This window comes from Ambystoma mexicanum, chromosome 7q, assembly GCF_040938575.1.
Source record: "Ambystoma mexicanum isolate Mex_15411 chromosome 7q, UKY_AmexF1_1, whole genome shotgun sequence".
NCBI lineage: Eukaryota > Metazoa > Chordata > Amphibia > Caudata > Ambystomatidae > Ambystoma > Ambystoma mexicanum.
Window position 1 is genome coordinate 788,364,967 of NC_090941.1, and position 16,810 is coordinate 788,381,776.

The window sequence follows — 16,810 nt, forward strand, 5'->3', positions numbered from 1 at the left end:
CATGGGTTCGGGTCCCTGACTCACAATATAGGATTGTATCTGCTTGGTATACTCTCCTGCCAAGCATACAACTTTCCCTTGTTTGTTCCTTTTTCACTCAGGGTCCCAGACCCTCTTATTCATGACTTCTCATATGGGTGCGAGTCCCAGACTTGCGATGTCCCTTCAGGGACCCAGACCCTCTTGCTCCAGGCTCCTTCTTCATCCTCTTGCTTCCCCAGACCAATGCCTCTCGGGCTACCCACGTACCTGTGATCTTCTGTGTTGTAGGTACCGGCATTTCCAGAGCAGCTGTGTTGTTCGTCGAGGCTCCAGTAGAGTTTGGGTAAGCAGCGGGCTCTGCAGCAGTTCTGCAGACATCTGACTCTGCCTGGCTGCGTGACCTTCCTTGCAGCTGCTTTTTTCGCTGGGGCCTGGGGTGATCAGAGGGTTGTCATGGAAGCAGAGCAAGGGGTCTTTCCAGCTCAGACCAGGTTTGCGTTCTCCCCTTTCTCTGTTCACGGCTTCCCGTCGGCTCCGGTCTGATTGCCCGATGCACGGCTCATGCAGTTCCTTCTCGGAGTATCGATCTCCCTTCGCATCCCAAATGATCTCATTTTGAACCCATACACTGGTGTGTTGCTTTTGTTTGGGCCAATGACATCTCGTGATAAGCTAGACCGCTCACGTTGATTCTTCAAAGTGATCCTCGGACTCTCAGTCATCTTATCAGTACCTCTTTTCAAACTAGATGTAAAATACTTGATTGGTATTTCAGTCTTGTCAAGTATGTTATTTGGACTAATTTGACAAAAGAACACATTCACTCTGGCTAGAGGGGCAAAAGATCGACTTAATGGAGAAGGGGTAGGTGGCACTGAAGCAGAGGCATAAAGCGTCACCTGGGAATAGTCATCCCCAATCCCATAGGGGGCTTCCTTCCCCATGTGTACCTCCCTCAGTGCACCACCCCAGGGGGATTATTGTACTGTGGACACACCACCCAGGTCCCATGGCAAAGGTCTCCGCCTAGGGGAGAAGGGATGACATCCTCAGATTTGTCACACCTCCTAAAATCAGTCTACCAGCCCAGATTCTAAAAATCCATCTAAACATTTTACCATAAGGAGGAGTCTGGGGTTGTATTCTCTTGGCTTGAAGGGGTTGAGTGCACCCCTAGTCCAGGCCTGCATGTGTCTGCACTGCACTAGGGTGATATTGATGACGACCAAGCATAGAGGATCTCAAAGAAGGTCGTTGTGTCTGGACCAGTTAGAAAATTTTGAAACCTGTTCCTCAGGGACTCCTTCACTTTCACAGGAAGAGTCCTCCAACCTACACCCAAGGCATGCATGGGGTGTTGCAACAAAGCCTTGTGACTAAGGCCCACTGGAGGGTTATTGGCATGAGCAGGGGTCCAGAAGGGCAAGTTCAGGAAAGGTGCCCAAAGAGGAACAATCCACTGCACGCGTGGTACAAAGGAGTGCACAAACCTGACAAGAGCCGGTTCTGCAGCCTTCCTGGCCAGAGTGGCTGTTGCCAACCCAGTGGAGGGGGCGATGGACGCAGCCTCCTCCAGATCTGTGGCCCGCTCCACAGTGGCAGATACATGTCTCTAAAACAGTTCCAAAATTCACAGCACATACACATGCAGACCCATGCTTGTTGTGCGGAGACTGCTTGAGGCAGGGAATGCAGCAGCACCGGTACTGGGCAGCAGGGTATCTCAGGGTCTGTGTGCGACCAATAGTAAATTCCTAGTGAAATTGTGCGCTTGCATCCCTGTGTCTGTACAGTAGCATGAGGGAGCAGCTCAAGCTAGGAACTCAGCAGCCCCATCACTCCTGTACAAGCACAGGGTAGATGTATGCTTTGTGTGTTTCTTTTGTATGTTTTCTGTGGTGCTGGGCTGGTGCCTCTCCATGACCGGAGGTGTGGAGCCATAATGGAACAGGGCATTACACGCCCTTTGCAGACTTTCTCTCCTACGCCATTGTTCCTTGGGACAGGGACGAAGTATGCGTAAAGTGCTTGTGTGGTGAGGAGAAAACTGTATTTATGTGCAAAAGATCTGTCTCGGAACAGTACAGTTAGAGTAGAGCCCATAATCTAAAGACCCTATATGGGGCAAACCTTTGGGTTGGGGATTATAAAATACCAGCATACACAGCTGTCCTGGAGTGCAGTCAGCCAGGTGTATCAATGAAGGATCTGAATGGCTGTTGGGTGGCAACCCTTCATGTAGGGAGGTTTCCTTAAAGAAGCACACAGACTGTAGTCCTTAACTTCCAGTTCTTCCTCAACAAAAATGAATGGACTGCAAGAAGCACACATGACTTGCCTCTCTAAGGTTCTTTCTGATAGATGTTCCCTTTCATTGACTTCCAATCTATGATATTGTACCTGAAGCGTCAGCTGCCTTCAGAAAGTTCTTTGCCACAAGGGGGCACAGTAGGTCCCTGCGTCGGCTCTATTACAGACCCCACGCTGAACGTGACTAAATGGTTTTGGTGGCTAGTGACATCCAAGAAGTCAGTTCACAAATTCCACTCCTTATATCTCATCAACCAAGCATGAAGGTTCAGACTGCTGAGACTCAGATGGAGGACCCACAACCTGAAGAGCAGGTGTACTCTCGCCAGGAGGCGCCTGCAATGGGAGATGGACATGTCAAAAAAGCTCGGGGGACCATGTCCTACGGCACCATTACAGAGTGAAGAAAATCAAAATGGACTTCAACAGCCGCAGCCCCATAGGAACTAGCAGAATGACAGGGGTCAGCATGAACGCATAGAGGAGATCAAAGTTTTGCTCCACTGTCAATGCTTCCCTGGAGATCCCTGCCGCAGAAGCTTTCTGGGGCAGAACATCTCACACTTCCTGTTCACATTGGAAGTCTAGAGTTCCACTTGGGGATTACTGCAAAAAGATGAGATTTTTTGGAAGGTCACTTAACAGATGTGAGCGAACTATTTGTTTAGCTTATGATAGGATATTGAAAGGGTGCAGAAGGAGGACACTGACACACAGGTGGCATGATGGTTGCTATAGACTCTTATTACTCAAGAAAATAAAGAGAAAACCTAACTTTTCCTAACTCTAAGAGGGGTTTCCCTGCCTCAACTAAAACACTAAGGATTCGGTCAGTGTAAATCAATAGTCCACTGTCCTGTGTCAAAAACCCTGCTTCTACCCCTTACAATTAAAATTAAACTAGAGGTAAAGTAAACCTTCTTGGCCCAGAAGAATGACTTCCTTCTTCTGGACGGGGGATTAAAGTTAGTTTCCAGGTGTTGGCTTCTTCTTAGGGGAATGGCTCTCTTCTCTGGGTCAAAATTGTCCTTCAACACAAAAGGCAAAGTTCAAGCACTTCTCCTTGGCAGACACACTGACTATCATCTCAGAGTCTGTATCAGAACGTTTTTACAACTTTGGTTACCAGGAGAATGACTCCCTTCTCCTGATATCTTGATTATACAGTTCAACACAACCAGGGAGAATGACCGTCTTCCCCCGGTCTCTCTCTCATTTTGGTAAAGCAGTCCAGCAATTTCAGTCATTCAGTTTGAAGGTCCCAGATCCAGGCTTCCCCGTCTCCAGACTTTGGCACACTCTGTTCACTCTCCTGCCAAGCACTGCCACGAGGAAGATGGTTTTTAACTCTCTTCTCTTGTTGGTGTGGGTCCCAGACACGTATTTCTCTATTGCTTTGTTTTGGCAGTCCTGGTTCACTTTCCTGCCAGGTGCTGCCACAAAGAAGATGACTTGTATGGTTCTTCTTTCGTGGGTGCAGGTCCCAGTGCAGAGTTTCTCTACTGCCATGATTTGGCAGACCTGATTCACCGCCCTGCCAGTTACTGCCACAAAGAAGATGTCTTGTAGGGATCCTTTGTGGGTGCGGGTCCCAGACCCAACCTCTTTTCTTTCTGTTTTCGGCACTTTTAAAGTTTTCTTCTCCCCAGGGTCTTCCTCCTTACCTCTGCTCTTTGGATTATGAGTCTTGCATGAGTCTGCTGTGCTCCCACCCAACCGTCCCGGCAACCCCTGTACCTCTAGGGTTGTTGACGGTGTGCTCTGGTCATTCCCAGGCTCCTCTGCTTTCTGCCTTGGGTTTCTCGTGGCTTCCTGTGTTCTTCATTGGGCTGTGACGGCTCCGCATTGTGTGGGTCCTCACAGAATGCGCGTCTTCACTCGACTGTGCAGCCCCACTGTGTCGTGTGCCTGGACTTCTGCTTCTCCCTCTTTCTGGTTGGTTTGACCATTGCGGACCGGCTAGGTAAGCTTTCGCTTGCACGCCAGCGTCTCTGGTGAGCAGCCTCATCTGTTCTTGGCGCCAGATGACTCCTGTGCTCGCAGTTCCTCCAGGAAGAGTTTTATAGCCTGTTTGACCAAATGTTAAGTCCTTCTTTGGCTTTAATCACCAATGGACATAGAGAACTAGAATGTTCATTCAAGTTCTTACCATTACTCTTCCTTGCTCAGCACCTCCTCCTCGTCTCAGTACTTGTTATTAAGTTTACAGACATGCATCGTAGTATGGGATATGGAGTTGGGCTTTATGGAATAGTAAGGTGTGAAGAGTGTGGTTGGAGGGTTGGCATACCGCATTATCCCGAGATGTTCTCCCTTGTCCTCAGAGGGGATGTCTACTCCCATGAGATCCACCCACAGAGTACCACCCCCAGGGGGACTATCGGGTAGTAGTCTCACCTCCCAGGCCTCATGGGAAGGGGCTCCCCATTGGGGGAGAAGTGACGACATCTCAGGATTTGTCACAATATGTTTGATTAGATGGCTGATGTTATTATTCAGTTATATCTGAGGTTAGGTTATATTTGAATCTTTATAACTGCTAGCCAATAGGTAAATGACAACGAAGAAGCGCATTGTGATATTGGTTTTTGGGTTAATATTCACTGTTGTGATGCAAAACTTTGGTTTTGGCAACCTGCCATAATTGCTCTCTGCAGCACAGGATGCCAGTCAGTTCTTACACAAGAAGCCTCATATTCGATATGATAGATAGCGTGGAAGCTCTTTTTCTTTTCCATGAACTGCCAGAAGCTGTTAGGAAAAGGCAAGATCACCCTACTACAGTGAGAACTTTTTAGAATCGGTACCTTACAGAAAACTGCACCAAAGGGGCCTGTGGAAACCATCAGCTGCTTGACCTGCAATAGCATGGCCCTAAAGAGTGTAACACCCTGCAGTGAAGCAGAAAGTTGCTGCTGACTTTGGTCTCAGATCTCCTTCCCTCCAGACAGCAATGTTTGAGCCTCGAAAATTAAATGAAAGAGGATTGCCTCTTTCAGGAGCCTAATGCTACTGGCTCAACCACGCACCATTTTGAGGAAACTAGGCGGAGCAAGCTTCACTGCCTGGGCTCCGAAAAGTTGGAACATGATCCTGCTCCACCTTAAACAATGTGCAACACTGCAGCAGTTTAGAAAGTGTTTTAAGATGTTTCTCTTTGATGCCTAAAGCCATTCTTTTTTTTTTTAACCAACTTTATTTATTCAACCACAGTCCTGTTCAGATACTGTATTGGCCAAAGATTTAAATAATTTTAACACATGTCATTTGTTAAGGCCACATATTAACCTTCGGTTTTACAATTATTGGGTGAAGCTTTGAGCATTAACTTAAACTGCAACCGTTCAACAACCCTTCCACTGCCCCCATCTCCCCTCCCGGTTCCCCAGTGGCATGGACCAGTCCTTCTGCTATCTGATGAGATTGTTGTGTTCCGATTAGTTGACTTCAGCATTGGATCAAGGCTCCTGTACCTAGTTTGTCAGCTCTCAGTTTTGAATAGCTCTCAATAAGTTTGGCATAAAAAATATGCTTTTCTGTCTCCGACATAGTCGAAGAAGGGGTCCCAGGTTGCCCGGAATTTCAAGTACTTGCTGTCCTTCTGGACCCCTACCTTCTCCATGGCCATTCACCCACCAACATGCTGTTATTGGGCCTTCTGGACTTTTCCATGCTTGTGCCAGGGTCATCTTTGCTCCCATTAACAGGTGGGTGATTAAGTGTTGCATTGTTGCCAGTTGCCGCATAAATGTCTTTGACCGTTGTACCCAGGAGTATAACTTTAGGTGCTGCTGGCAGTTTTTTCCCTGTGATTTCCTTTATGTGGCCCAGGACTTCCTTCCAGTACAGGGCTGCCTTATGGCAGGACCACCACATGTGGTATAGATCTCCTTTGCCTGTGCAGTTTCTCCAGCACGTAGGTGGGTAGTTTGGGTTCATTTCGTGCAACCTATGGGGGTCAGGTACCACCGCCTAAAGCCATTCTTAAGCCTATGATAAACCCAGTCACTCTAAAGGACTTTGTCAGTCGCCATTCTAAATGACGTCCGCCCCCTACTTGGAGCTGATTTGTTTTTGTTTGTTTGTTCTTGTGAGCGCCCTGAGACCTTCGGGTGAGTGTTGCGCTATATAAAAATCTAATTAGTTAGTAAGATTGCATCAGCTGTGGAACATCAGATATTGACAGGTGCATTTTGAGACACTATTGAAAAGACTTTAGCTACATCACTTCAAGGAGTACAGAGCAGCCCATAGAAGCGAGACAAGTCAGGGGAGGCTTGGTGTATTTTGAGAGCAGGCATAGGACCACATAAGGATATGGCCTAATAAAAACCATGATGATGCAGGTTTCCGAAGGAGTGCTTTCTCCCCTTCCTTTCTTGACTTTCTCTCAGGTAAATGTCAAGTTTATGGAGTTACCAGAGGAAATTGGATGGATTAAAAAAAAAGAAGGCATCTCGCCTATTGCTCACCCCATTCCTAAATTTGATAGTGTGTTGTGATTATTGAAAATGATTATCAAACTTTGGTAAAAGAAAAAGAGGCTAATTGACCAGTGTGAAGGGCATCAAACTCAGTGCAAAATTCCTAGACTCCCCATCAGTTGAAATGTGTACTTTATTTCTAAAACACCAATCGTGGAGTATTGGAAAAGCTTTATAGGTAGACCTATATAAAATATGGGTATTGAAACTACTAGTGACAGATTGTGAGAGAAAGGGCGAAAACAAGGAGAGCAATGGAAATAGAAAGTTAGGTAGGCAAATAGATCATATGGTAGCTACTTATAACATACAGATTAATTTAGTTGTCAACAATCTTTACCAAATGTCTAATCAGGAAACACAACATACACACCTTTTTAATAACATCTTTCAGGTCAGTAGGACTCAGTTTTCCAAGAGGCCTCCCATGTGGAGGTAAGGACTGTCCAGGAGCTAGTAGTGCACCAGTCTCATGAAGAGCTCCCCATGTTACATAAAATGAATCTAGGAAAACAGTATTATAGTAATGTTAGTAAACAGAGTGCATGTAAGTAACAAAGCTTTTTGTAAAATAGGATTCCTTCAAAAATATTGTCAATATTGCACATAACGATGAAAAACACTTCAAGGATCAGTAGGGCAGTGTCTTCCAGACAGGCAGAAGTGCAGTGCACACTTTGCAGAGTTTAGGCCAGGCAGAATGATAACTTGAAATTAACCACAACTACTCTTGCTTACTAATTTGTATACATTTTAACAGGCATAAAGGGAACCCTCTACACATTGCCTGCGGAACATAAAGAAATCCCAATATCCTGCAAATCACCATTCTTTCTGGCTTCCTTATAGTGTAACAGACACCAAGAGAATATTACCCATTGTGATAACAGGAGGACCAACTTAAGGCACCAGTATGGCATAGTACAGACGGTAAGGAAGCGATAGTATTTATTGTAAATTTTTCTTAAGCGAGAACAAAACACAACGTGTATCAAAGCACTGCACATAGTATCAAAACATTCAGATAAAAATATATATAAAATACAATCAATAAATAATGTAATCAGTTTTCAGAAAATCCGTAAAAATACACAAAATACTCCAAAGCCTACAGATCCAACTCCCCAGATCAGTACAAACACATTCCACCCCCAATGAACATTACGCTTCCATGAAATTGCCGTTAAAGAAATACTAGACTCAAATAAAAAGATGCATCCAATGATAAGGATCTGGACTGAAGCCAACTTGTTAACAAAGTTAACAAATCACATAACCGGAGCACGTTTTGAAAACTTTTCGGAATTTAAATAATCTGGCGCCAAATATATTACCATTGGGAGGGAATTCTAGTGTTTCACTGCAGCTCCTTAAAAGAACCGGTTCAAGGCTGATGAGCATTTGAACCTAGGAACTTCAAGATGAAGCACATTCTACTCCAAAATACTCAGGAGCCAAAAGAAATATGCAATTGATTTCAAAGTTATTCAAAGTAATTTTGAAAGAATTCTCAAGAGGGAGCCAATGTAATCTTAATAAAATTGGTGTGACATGATTGAACGTACCGGAACTCCCTACTAACCAAGTGGTGTCATTGAAGACAGCCTTCAATTGCGCCCAGGAGGAATTTGGGAAAGCACATTAGCAGAGTTCCCAAAGTCGATACATGACAATACTAGAGATTGCACTAATAGATGAAAATGAGAATCTGAAACGAGTGGTTTCATAGCTTTTAAGGGGAAATGGTGAAAATTAGCTGATTTGACTAGAGAATTAATATGCAGCACCAGAATGTGAGTCTAAAATAAAACCTAAAGATTTTGCTGTGTCAGCAACATTTTTAAATGTTCCAAAAACATTTAATCATAACTTGATTCAGCCCTAAGGCCATCAATGTGCACATAAACATCATGTCAATACTCGGATCAAAACAGAAAATAATAACAAAAACCAGGGGGCCCCCAGTCTCTAACCAATATCAGCACAAAACCCAACCCCAGCAGGATCAATCCATTACTGTACCAGTGCGTGAGGTACACAGTATTTAACTACAGGGTGGGGGGCGGGGGGTGTTGCCACAACCATTACAGGGCCCCACAGATCTTGTCCCTAGGGGTACACAATTAGATCCTGAAAGCATCGGAAGCTGGTGCATGTTGCCTGGTGGGGGCTTAAGTCCTGTAGGGATGATGAGATGGGGAGGGAGGAAGCACTAATTGTGATCGAACTGCTAGACACTGGCCGCTGTAGCTGGCCAATTTCCAGTATATCTGTGGCCATTTTTGAGTCCCCTAGTTCTATACGGAAGAAATCATAGGGGCATCTCTCTACATAGGAAAGTCTTCTGTTGCTGAAGATCTCCACTCTGATCAAAGTATAGCATCCATATACTGACCTCATCCACGGAGTACATTTATTAGTGAAGGAGTCCCTAGATTCGACTCCACCTCTAGGACATTTAGGGACCCTGTGCATAATTGCTACACCTTTTCTTTGGGCCCCTCTTCAAAGATCTAATACACTATGAGGTGGGAAATCTGGAGCAACTCTCTGCCCATTTTCACCCCCCCACACACAATTTCCCACCCCACATACAACGTTGTCCCCCTTGAATGGCCTCCCCATCAACTCCCTGCTGAGGTGAATGTTCACTTTCTGCCTGGGCATGGTTAACTATGGGACTGGTGGCAGCGTCGACTTGGTCCCGAGACCTCTTTGCGGGCACCACCTTGGGGGCGCCATGAGATCCTTGTTGGAGCGTTAGGTCCCTTCCGAAGTAAGGATGCTGTTAAATTCCTACACAGGGGTTGCAAGGCCCCTAATGTTGACTTCACTGGTTTCATAATGGACCCCTGGGGTACCTCTTCCTGAGCCTCTGTCATGTTGCAAGATTTGTAGTAGCAGCTTCTTTAAGCTCACCAGCTCAGTCAAACCCAGTGAGCATTTGCACTCCTGAGCTGCTTCCTTAGTGATGGTGGCCCAAACCGGGTTTATAAGGGGTTCTAATGTAGGTGAACAGGAGGAGTTGGGCCTCCTGTTGCTGCGTTTTCCCAATTGGTGATTCACTTACGCCTGTTGTTTGAAGAGCAAAGTCTTTCACGATTAGTGAGGGATTCATCATTGTTTGCAGGAGCCCTTCTTCTTGTGGATCTGGGACGGAGGAACCAAGGGTTGTGTCCACAGATATAATGGCTGCTATTGACTCTTGGGTATCAGTTACAGTGGCAGCTAGATCTGTGCGACTATTGGTTACGATGACAGCCAAGTCTGTGGGGGCAGAATGGTGGAAACGCTCCTGAGAGGGCGGGGGGGGTACCATTGGGGCAACAGATGGCACTTCTGGAGCCACCTGTCCATGCTAGTGGGAGGAATAAAAAAGCTGGGAGGTATTTTAGTAGATAATGGTGTATGCACTGTTATAGGGTTACAGGTCCTCATATAAGCATCATCAGCAGCCAACCCCTCCTCCCCCCGACCCCCTCTGTGACTACATACTGCTATAGTACAAACTGGCTACTGCATTTTGGACTTCCGGCCAGGCTCCCCCTCCGGATCACCCTCAGCAATATGGGTTGTACTAGTGTCGTCAGCGTGGCTTTTTCCCCCAGAGTGGTCAAGGCATTTCCAAGGAAATGATTTATTTCTTTAATCAGCCTCCCTCTTATCATTACAGGGCTGTGGCTGTGGCCCACAAACGTGCTGGCTCCTGGCTTTGCCACAGGCAGCGTCTTCCGTTTCACTGCTAAGATTGTAGGCTTCCCAAGTGCTACAGACGGTCTTTGTGAGGGTGAGGGGGAGGTAAAGGGACCATGACCTCCTTGGCCACTGCAATCGTCGTAGTATCCAGAGCAGTGACAATGTAAGTTCCAATACAGACAGAAGAAAGGGTAAGAATTCCAAAAGGAGTAGAGCCAAGCAGCACCCAGCAGACAGGGGTGGGTGATCAAATAGAGTTAGATGGGCCCCACCTCCCTGTCGCACTCCTCACCTTCCATGCTCCTTGATTCTTCACTTCAATGAGTTTCCCTTGCGACAAGCAAGTCGGTGACACCCCCTTCAGAAATTGAACACCCCCTGCGGGAACTAAACACCCCCTGCGCCCTTGCATCCCTGCAGGCTTCGGCCCGGGTGGGCCTGGGAGAGGTTTTTACAAGGACGTGGGCGTGACCTGTCGCTCCACAGCTTGTGGTGACAGCAGCCTCCACGAAATGCTTCTGCTGCCCCTGTGGGAGCTAAACACCCCTGCGCCCTTGCACCCCGCAAGCTTCGGCCCTGGGAGCAATTTTTACGAGGAAGGGGGGCGTGGCCTGGCGCTCCGGCACTTGCGGTAATGGCAGCCTCCAGGAAACCCTTCCGCTGCACCTGCGGGAGCAAAACACCCCAGCGCCCTAGCACCCCCGCGTGGGTACATTTCTCAGCATATTGGTAAAGCATTGCCAAATGGTAAAATAACAGAAACTCAGTTTTAGAGTTGAACTTTGAGAGGTTAGAAGCCATCCAAGCCTTGATATCAGATAAACAATCACTAAGGCTCTGTACATCCGTCTCGGATAGAGATTCTCACATACAATTGGGTATCGTCTGAATATTGGTGTATGCACACCTTATGTTTGGAAAACTTTTCCCCCAAACGTTCCAAATATAAGGTAAAGAGAATATCGCACCTTGGGGGACCCTAAATAGCACTGGCAGAGGGTAAGAGCCTATTTGTCCTGTAGTTGGCAACTGTTGTCAGTCCGTTACAAATGACCGTAACCACATTAATATTGTCCCTCAAACGGGCCATTCGACGCGTAAGGGAAGGCCTCAGAATATCAAGGTCGATAGAATCAAATACCACTGATGAGTCTAAGAGGACCAGTAAGCAGGCTCCTCCAACATCTAAAATCCTATACACGTCATCCACCACTTGTGGTGTTGCTGTTTTAGTGCCAAAAAATCGGATTGGAAAATGGCTAATAACGCCTGAGATTGTATCCACTCATTTAACTGTACTGCAACCACGTTTTCCAGGAATCTGCTCAGGAATGGGCAAGAAGTAACTGCCAGGAAATCCAGGTCTAGCCTTCGTTTTTACAGAAGAGGGCAGACATGGCCCACCTTTAAAGATGTGAGGAACGGTCCTTTTCCTACAGAACGATGGATACGCAGCAAAAAGAGCATTGCAAAACAGGGAAATAATTCTTTAATTTTGGAAGCGGGGCAAGCATTGTCACCATAAAAGGTTGATTTAGTGTTAGACATTAAAGGGGGAGAGCATGTTTTTAAAAAAAGCTCAAGACCTGGTTGTTCCATTAATGCCCTTTCCGGCCCTACTTTCGCATGGGGGAGGGGGGTTCTGGAATGTTTTGTGTATTGTCTGTCTTGTCTGCACCCGCACACCTATGGGTTTATGGATACGCATTATTAATAAAATAAAGTGAAACGGATCCCAAACCTTTGAAGTTTTACACATTATGCATGAATTTTCTGCAGCTTACCCCAGCATTTCATGGTGGACCTTTTCGATTTTGTGTGAAAAGAATTGGACACAATCTTTACAATTCAATGTAGTTGTAGTTTAGTCACAATAGGAAAGGGTTTGACATCACTTAAGAGAGAAAATAATGTTTTGGGTTAATTTTCAGTGGAATCTATTGTTTATGCGTAATACTCTTTTTTGAAATTACAATACTCCTAACATACTGTCTTCTTGCTAATCTCCGAGATCCTAAATTCTCAGCTAATGGATGTGTTTGCCATTTTCGTTCTAGGTATCTTACACCTTGTCTTTGATTATTTAAATCCTCAATAAACCAAGGAGCAAAAGATTTATTACGACTTTTTTTGCGTGAAATGGAGCAATATTGTCCAATGCACATTTCATCATGAGATAAAATTTAGTACAAGCTTTATGCACCGTAATAGTGGTGTTATGAATCCTCACAGACTTTGGGGGATTAGATATCAAAGATGGCTCATCAATTAAAGATACATTCTGTCTAGGGACAGAGTGTCTCTTCTCTTGGCCTTTATAAACAAGGCGTTCAAGGTTAAGCCAATTACAAGTAACGATGATGTGACCGGTCAACTGCCTTCACCTTGAACACTAACTCGAGCTGATTTTAGACCAATTACACAGTCTAAGGTATTACCATTGTTATGAGTGGCAACGGAACACTTTTGTTGCACATTCAGAGAGTCAAAGAAGAGATATAACGTATTAAAATGAGAACAAAATGAGTTTCCCCAAAGAATATTAACATCACCTATAAACAATCATTGGTAATGCCAACAGTTTGGGCTTTTGTGTAGGCATGGGAAAGGCACTTGGCCAGGCCCTTCCGTGGTGGTATTAGCAGTCATTGATGGTAGCAGGTGAAAAATAGTGCGATTACATCGACATCGAATAGCAACGACACACATGGTGCTTATAAATAGAGTGGCTGAAGGCAGACCTGGTTAAAACATTTTTGTACACCATTAGTGAGTTTACAGCTCCAATTGAGTCATTAACTCTGAGAAGACTGCTTTGAAAAAACACTGGCAGGCACTTGAGGCTTGATTAAAGCAAGCTCAAAGAGGTCCCATGAGGAGGTGTTTTGGTAGGAGAGTGGCAGGAACTGGGTGGGAATGGCCAAAGGGATTAGCATGGCCATTGACAGTCACTGTGTGGGCAAATAACCAACACACACCTATAAATTGTCCCCCAGCTGTGAGTGTCTGATATCTGAGAACCGTTTGCAACCCCTGCAATCTTAATTTCAATCCGTGAGCACGTAACAATACATTTTATTGAATCACTACATTTTATTATCAGAGCATTTTTCGCTCAGAGCATTTTCCTTGTGTGTGTCAGCTTTGAAGTTTGGCATGCAATTTAAGGATACAATATAGAGAATTAATCAATACTTTACGTTGTAACAGGAGTCTGGAAATTGTGGCTAACTGGATGCTTTGGACTACCACTAGCATGATCCCTCACCATTCATTATTCTGTATGGAACTGATGGGAACTGCAGTCCAAACTATTTGGAGAGCTATAGCTTGTTTTATTATTGTTGTTTTTATTGTTCGTGGTTAAAAAAAAACTTTTACAATATGCACACACATATAAAAGCAAAATATAGATGCATCGGATTTCATAACATTTCAATAATCACTCTTCATCATTTAGCCATTGAATTTTAGTAAGTATCTTACTCCGAAACGCCATTCTCCGAGTGGTTAATGCAGTGCAATAAAGTATCAAATGTTTCATAGCCTTCTCCTCTGTAAACATTTTGCCTTTTGGATTAAGTGTGTACTGCATTTTACTTTTGCAGGCTAAGCATTAACATAGAAACCCAAATACACAACACGCCTTACACATTCAATCCTCGCGCCTGCCAAAGTGCAGGGGACTTTAGTTTTTAGTTTGTTTCCTTCCCCTCGACAACCTCAAGATGTTAGTCTTACCGGATTAATCAACAGATGATTGTCGGAAGCATAACTCTCAAAAGTCCTCAACAATCGCTGTAAACCAACCCTGGTGTTGTCGAAAAGAGGAAATCATCGGCCTAGTCCAACCATGACACCTTCCCCTGCCTACTCTCAGGGAAACGAGGACTGCAGGAGCTAAACTTTCAAGGATATCTGATACATACAGATTAAATAAGCATGGGGCTAGTCCTGAGCTAGTTGCAATCATTCACGCCAGGTCCCCAGCGCGATTCAACCGGACTCTAATACCAGTCTCATCATGAAACTTCATAATTAATTTCAACAAACCTCTCGGCAACACACAAGAGTTCACCTTCCATCACAGTCTGTTGCAATCGACCCGATGGAAGGCCGACGAGAGGTACATTTATTTATTTATTTATTTATTCGTATTTGTTGAGCGCGCAGCAGCCCGGGGGCATCGTGGCGCTTGTTAAAGAGAGCGATCAAAACTTAGTTACACATGAAAAAACATAAACAGCATGATTATTGTACAATTGCATAGGACAGTTTGTAAAACATGTAGTGGTGAGCGTTTTAGTTAAACAGAGTAGTTTTAAGGATTTTTCTAAAGGCAGGGAGAGAAGTTTCTGCTCTTAGGGCAGTGGGGAGCGCATTCCAGAGCTTTGGGGCTAAATATGGAAGCCTATCCCTCCTGCTTTGGCCGTTTTGATTTACGGTACAGTGATTTGGTTGGTGTAGCATATTCTGGTAGGCCTAGTAGAGATGGATCCATGGAGTGTGTCTGAAAAATAGGGGGGAGCTGGGCGGTGGATGCATTTATGCGTGGTCGTGAGAATCTTGAATGTGATGAGTTCTTTGACTGGGAGCCAGTGACCGGACTGTCTTGCTTGTGAGATGTGGTCTATTTTTGGAATGCTTAAGGCTGCTCTTAGTGAATTATTTTGAGTGATTTGAAGTCTGTTTACATTTTTTAAGGAAGTGCCAGCTAAGAGCGCGTAGCAGTAGTCAAGCTTTGCACCTATGGTAGCTCTGGCTATTGAGAGACAATTTTTCTTAGTTAAGAAAGGTTTAATGGCGTTGATGAATTTAGTACTTAAGGCAGAGACAATAGCGCTGACTTGCTTGTTCATGGACAGTGTAGCATCAATGTGGACCGCTAGAGTTTTGACTGATGATAGGACTGGGATGATGAAGTTGTCAATGTTGAAGTTGGAGAAAAGACAGTCTAGCTTGGCTAGAGTGGACCTTTGGCCAAGAATAAGAATCTCAGTCTTGTCCCCGTTGAGGCATAGGCCATTATAGAGGCCATCCAAGCTTGGATGGTGGTGTAGATTTGCCTTAGTGCTGTCGCGTCTTGGTGATAGGAGCCTGTTAAGGGAAGGAGCACCTGGGTATCGTCAGTATAATTTAGAGAAGAAAAGAGGATCCAAAAATCAGAACCCTCCAGTCCCCTGCACACTGTTACTGTTCCGTCATAAGACGGTTCACCACATTTCTGTAATAAGGATAGTAATGATTTTTAACAATTGAAGATGTAAACAACATACTAGACATTCATTTGGTAAAAAACCCAGTTATATAATATGTAGAGCAAATTCTTATTCATTTGCTTTTTAGATGCAGATACGAAGTCCAAATAGATTGTGTGGAGGAGTATCATCAAATCATCAATGTAGTTCAAATAGAAAGGCTGACGCGTTTCGAGATGACCATCTCTTCTTCTTGAGCCAAAATTTAACTTAATTAAAATGCCTGACGATACTTCTTCTAGGGATGTTGAAATACAATAAATAGACTGGAAAACTCTCCTGTCTTGAGGCGGGAAACCTAGCTTGGGGAATTGTCCGTTTTCAGTCGTATATGTGATCCCAAGTGCATCAAGTTTATCAAAAAGAGGCTTTGTGAAGAGATTGTACATCGTAGGAGCAGTACAGGATCCCTGTGGGACACCACAGTGTATGATGGTGGGGGCTGAGCTGTGTTTGAGAAGACTTTCATAGCTCTTCCGTCTAGGAATGAGGTGATCCAGGAAGCAGCTTGGTCGGAGAAATGTGCTGAGAGTGTGAGGTGTGCGGTGAGGGTTTTATGGTCAACAAGAGCAAACACTGCTGAAAGGTCTAGCAGGAGAAGGAGGGCGGGCTTCCCATTGTCCAAGATAAGTATAATTTGATTTTTTAGATCCAGCATGGCTGTTTCGGTTCTGTGCCCTTTGCGGAATCCTGACAGTCTGTTTCATAGGATGGAGTTAGCTTCTAGGTAAAGTTGGATCTGGCTGTGAGCTGCCTGGTCTAATATTTTGAGCAGGAATGGGTCAGTTGTTATAGGCCAGTAGTTGTTGGGCTGTGCGGGGTCTAGTGTTTTTTTTTTTTAAAAGGGGGCGCACCCAGGCCTCTTTAAGGCTGTCGGGGACGATGCCCGTCTTAAAGGAGGCTTTGATGAAGGCGGTAATGAGTGGGGCAAGTGGCTCGATGCACTCCTTGATGATCTTAGGGGGGGCATATATCACCTTTGCATTGCGATGGCTTCAAGTGTTTCAGGATGTCTTTGACTTCTGTTTCTGAGATGTCATTAAAGGCAAATTTAAGGAAGTTATTAGTTTTGTTGGTGGG

General features: G+C 44.9%; 1 protein-coding gene across 3 annotated transcripts in view; it reads right to left on the minus strand.

The window, feature by feature from the left end:
* The window catches only part of DYNC2H1 (dynein cytoplasmic 2 heavy chain 1), a 3,314,293-nt gene that overhangs the window by 1,589,851 nt on the left and 1,707,632 nt on the right, over positions 1 to 16,810 (minus strand). For all 3 annotated transcript variants that reach the window (XM_069639013.1, XM_069639012.1, XM_069639011.1), the window contains exon 48: positions 7,150 to 7,280. In XM_069639013.1, coding sequence (XP_069495114.1) covers positions 7,150 to 7,280 — 131 coding nt within the window. The remainder of the gene's footprint in view (positions 1 to 7,149; positions 7,281 to 16,810) is intronic.